This window comes from Capsicum annuum, unplaced genomic scaffold, assembly GCF_002878395.1.
Source record: "Capsicum annuum cultivar UCD-10X-F1 unplaced genomic scaffold, UCD10Xv1.1 ctg4016, whole genome shotgun sequence".
Lineage (NCBI taxonomy): Eukaryota > Viridiplantae > Streptophyta > Magnoliopsida > Solanales > Solanaceae > Capsicum > Capsicum annuum.
Window position 1 is genome coordinate 1 of NW_025847435.1, and position 5,545 is coordinate 5,545.

General features: G+C 22.8%; 1 protein-coding gene across 1 annotated transcript; it reads left to right on the plus strand.

Moving 5' to 3' along the window:
• Window positions 1-4,459: 4,459 nt before the first annotated feature.
• On the plus strand, window positions 4,460-5,209 carry LOC124891712 (3-oxoacyl-[acyl-carrier-protein] synthase II, chloroplastic-like; the record flags this gene model as incomplete). The annotated part of the gene is given in 1 exon segment (XM_047403377.1): window positions 4,460-5,209. A coding segment is annotated over 1 exon segment (264 nt), but the record flags the coding sequence as incomplete, so codon positions are not given.
• Window positions 5,210-5,545: the final 336 nt, after the last annotated feature.

Below are 5,545 nucleotides of genomic sequence, written 5' to 3' on the forward strand. Positions count from 1 at the left end.
GTCGAGAGAGAGGAGAGAGTGATTGATTTGGATTGAAGAGGGTGTGGATTGGATTGATTTGTATTTTTGAAAAGATTAGAATGTTTTGAAAATATTAATCAAGTCCACAATTAACTTAATCAAGTTTCCTAATAATGTTTGACTCTATTTGTTGGTCAATGTCACCAATCCTTCATTCAAGACTTTAAAGACACCTTTTCTTCAATTTTCTCTAGTTTTTGTGCCTTTATTTTATGTCAATTTGACAACTTATGAATCATTATTTATATTTTTTATTAATATAAGATCTAAATAAAATTTTTTATAAATTATTATGTCTGAATAAAATTTAAACTATATAGTTAATTTTTTTAAATGTAACTTTTAAATATTTGAATAGCAACACTCAAAATTCAAAGTACTTTAGTTATGATAGACATTGACATATTATAGAAATAACAAAAATTATACAATTTATAAGTGTCGACCCTAATTATGAAAATCAAGCATACATATGCTATATTATAAAAATCTTACACCTATACTTTCCGTAATATTATACCTATTTTTTAAACATTTTAAAAAATTATGTATAAAACAATTTTAAAGTGAAAGAATAAAATAAAATATTATATTTGAATAAAATTACAAATAACTTAAGTATTTAAAGTGAAAATAAATTATTACTAATAGTTGGTTTATCCTATTAAATAATTTGTATCATTTCATATCACACTCATTAGACACAAAAAAAATTATTTTATAAAATAAATGAATTATACATTTACTAAATTTTTATTTTAAATTATTCCCAAATTAAAAATAAAAAGAAAAAAAATAACAATTTAGCCTCTTTCATCAATTTCTCTCCGAATTAAAAGGTGTCGCATGGATATTTAGCCTCTTTCATCATTCGATTTTTTTATGACTATTTTAGTTTTTGCTTTTTAATCTTAATTTTTTATTTTACATTATTTATGTTCCATTTCCTTTCGTTTTATTTGTCAATCATTACTTCTTGTAATTTTATGTTATGTCATGTATTTTTATTATTTATTTATTTATTTATTTATTTCTCCATCTATCATAACTGATTAACTATACTATTATTTTAATTATTGAGTTAAAATAGAATTTTATTGTTGAACAAGGTTATAGATTCATATTTTCTTTTCTTTTGAATTAAATTACGTGGTTCATAACAAAATATCGAAAAACATGAATCAATTATTTTTATAATATTAGTTATAAATATATATAGAGATTTATTTATTAATATACTTTTAATAAATGCTATATGTATCTTGAATATCGATTTAGTCTCATTTATAAGGGTTTGTTGCTATCAAATACGAGTCTTACTTTAGACATAGTGGACATCAACACATTATAGAAATAATAAAACATATAGAGTTCATGTGTGTCAATCTAGTTAACGATAATCCTAAAAGGTCTTTCGCTAATGTTGTGGGGGGCTTATGCTGTCGTGTTACGCCGATTTGATAACTTGCGAATTATCATTTATATATGTTATTAATATGACCTCTAATTATTAATTATGTTTAAATTTTTTTTTATAGTCGTGGTGTCCGAGCCAACTTGCAATAAATTTAAACTATATATTTAAATAATTGGAATAATAACAACAGTCAAAATTTCAAACACACTGTAGACATAATAGACGTTGACACATTATAGAATCCTAAAAATTATACAGTTCACATGTGTTGACCCTAGTTAACAACAACTCTAGATATCAAGATGCATTATTGTTGTAGCCTTAGACCCTTAGGTTATGGTGATTTGATAATTTATGAATCATTACTGATAATTTTTATGACTATATCCTTTAATTAAGTAATTTTATTAAATTTTACATTTAAATAAATTTAAATTTTATTTCAATAATTTTTAAATATAATTTCAAAATATTTTAATATTGACAGTTGAAATTGAAAACACTTTAAACATGAGAGACATCGACATATTATAAAAATCGCACGGTTCACATATTTTGATCCTAGTTAACATCAACTCATGAGAGTCATGCATTGATGTTGTCGTCTTATGTCCTTATGTTACTTCGATTTTATAATTTAAAAATTATAATTTATATTTATTATTAATATGAACTCTAATTAAGTAATATTATATTTAAATAAAATTTAATCTATATTAGATAAATTTTAAATATAATTTAATATATTTCCTTAACGGCAGTCAAAATTCAAATCACTATACACATAATAGATATTGACACATTATAGAAATTGTGAAAATCACAAAATTTACATTTGTGGACCCTAATTAACAACAACTAAGGATATCAAGACGCATTATTGTTGTAATTTTGTACCTCTATATTACGGTAATTTGATAACTTGTGAATATTACTTATATTCACTATTAATATATCCTCTAATTAAATAATTTTAATTAATTATTATATTTTAATGAAGTTAAACTATATTTAAATAATTTATAAGTCTAATTTGAAAATATTTCAATAATGATAATCAAAATTCAAAATATTTTAGACATGATAAACATTGAGATATTATAAAAATCATATTTTTCATATTCGTTGAACCTAGTTCATGTTTTAAGAAAAATACTTTTGTGATAAACTTTAGAATGAAATGACTTTTATATAATAAATAAATAAATAAATAAATTTCTGTGATAAATTCAAAATTTAGTTAATCACTAATGACCTTTACCCAAAAATATTTTAAAGAATTATGATCAATATATAATAATATTAGTTTTAAATTTCGATAAAAAAAAGAAAGACTAAAGAGAAATTGAGGGAGAAGGACGAAAAGGACGGGTGTGATTAGATAGAAGGTGAAATTAAAGTGGGTCTCCCATTTTAAAGTTAAATAAATATTCCTCTTTCATATTTGATGATAGTCATAAATTTTAGTTATATTTAACTTCTTGAATTTTGAAGATAGTAAAACTTTATTTATTTTTTAAAAGGAAAAGGTTAGTATAGTCTTTATACATTTATGACCATTTTTGGGCCAACAAATTATGGCAAAAAATATGTACTCTAATTAAATAATTTTATTAATTACTATATTTAAATTATGTTTAAATAATTTTTGAATTTTGTAAGTGTAATTTGAAAATATTTCAATATTGGCAATCAAAATTCAAAATACTTTAAATATAATAAACACTGACATATTATAAAAATTATATTGTTCATATTTATCAATCCTAGCTAATGTTTTTAAAAAATGTGATAAACTTTAAAATTGAATGACTTTTATATAATAATAAATTTATTATTGTGATAAGTTCAAACTTAGTTAATCATAGATGAACTTTTTCTAAAAATATTTTAAAGCATTATGATCAATATATTAATAATCGTTGATGAACTTTTCTAAAAAATATTTTAACTAATTATGATCAATGTAGTAATAAAACTAGCTTTAAATTTTGATTTAAAAAAAAAAGGACTAAATTGAAGATTGAGGGAGAGGTGAAGTTAGGTGGTCCCACATACTAAAGTTAATTTAATTTTTTTTCACATTTAAGGATAGTTATAACTTATCTCACATAAATTTTAGTTGCATTTAATATTAAAGATTTACTTCTTTTTTATTTAGTAAAATGTTCGTATGGTCTTTGTACATTTATGGCCATTTTATGGCAAAAAAATATGTACTTATTTAATATGTTAACAAAAAAGTACCATATTTTGTTGAACTGCCAAAGTACAGTATTTACTAAATGACAAGTGTGTACATATATCACTTTTATTTGTTTGGTTGTATTGTTAGTTAAAATATAATGTTTGTTTTTATCGTATTTTAAATTTTAGTGTATCGTATTATCAAATTTATTATTAAATAATAAAAAGTTTCATTTTATGTAATAATTGATTTGAGGTAATTGTGTGAATAACCTCTCTTTTTTTTTTTCATTTTATATTTACTTATTATTCAAAAATCTTATTTTATTATTTATTCTATCTTTTTATAATAACTCTACCGAAACTTATACTATTTTTTATTGTAGGCTTATCATTCATATTATTAATGTCTCCCTTAGACTTACTCTTCAAAGTATTGATATGTAAAATCACATAACATGAAAAACAATACAATTAATCTAAATATTATATTCATCGAAATAATATAGTACGATATAACACAACATAATACAATGCATAAAATTATCAACTCGTGTAACACCATGTAAAATTATATAATATGAAAAACTATATATACTTTCTATGCGAACATTATATTCATCTAAACAATATAATACGATATAATACAATACATAAATTATCAAACAAGGTGTAACAACCATGTAAAATTATGTAATATAAAAAATGATACAATCTATCCAAACATTATATTCATCAAAACAACATAATACAATATAATATATAAATTATCAAACAAGGTGTAATAACCATATAAAAATTAAATAATATGAAAAACGATACAATCTATCCAAACGTTATATTCACTTAAACAACATAATATGATACAATATAATATATAAATTATCAAACAAGGTGTAACAACCATGTAAAAATTATATAATATGAAAAACGATACAATCTATCCAAACGTTATATTCACCGAAACAACATAATAGATACGATACAATACAAATACATATTATCAAACAAGGTGTAACAACCATTCAAACAAATACATTTGTTTGTCAAAATACATTGCTTTAAATGACAAAGTTTGAAACTTTTTAACTTCGTGAGGTTCTCTGTTTGTTTGTCTTTCTCTAATTTGGAGTAAAAAATAAAATTGAAACTTTGGGTATTTGAAGAGTTTTGTTAGTTGTGGCACATAGATCCAGAATATATATACATATTTTTCTCTTTATATTGTATTTTTTTGCTTCATTTTAATGATACACTTTTGAGTTTTACATTGTTTAATGTTAAAAAGATTTGATTTTTGATTGGAATATTGAATCAAGAATGTCTTCATTGATTGTAACATCATGGGTGGTGTCTGCATGCATGTCTGGTGTTTGTGAAAATGTGGAAAAAAATGAGTCTTTTGGTAATTTTATGTTTATTTCTAAGCATAATTGTAAAGTTGGTGGAAGAAATAGGAAGAAAATGAGATGGGGTTTGGCTCAATGTTCCAAGAATGATGGTTTTTGTTCAGTTTATGGATGGGAAAGTGGTAATCTTGGTTGTTGGAGGAGTAAAAGATTTAGTGGAAATGGACAACAAGGTAAGAGTTTTGATTTTTAATCTTAATTTGTGTTAGTATATGTTGTTTCTTGTACTTCGACTATAGTATTGTTTTGTTTGTTTTACTGTTCTGTTACTGTCTCTTGTTCGGGTTGGTATATGTTGTTTCTTGTACTTTGACTATCGTATTGTTTTGTTGTAGTACCGTTCTGTTACTATCCGTTGTTTGTGTTATACTATGTGTTGTTTCTTGTACTTCGATTATCATATTGTTTTGTTGTAGTACTGTTCTGTTTAGACTGTTACTATCTATTGTTTGTGTTACTGCCTATTGTATCTTGTACTTCGATCATCTTATTGTTTTGTTGTAGTACTGTT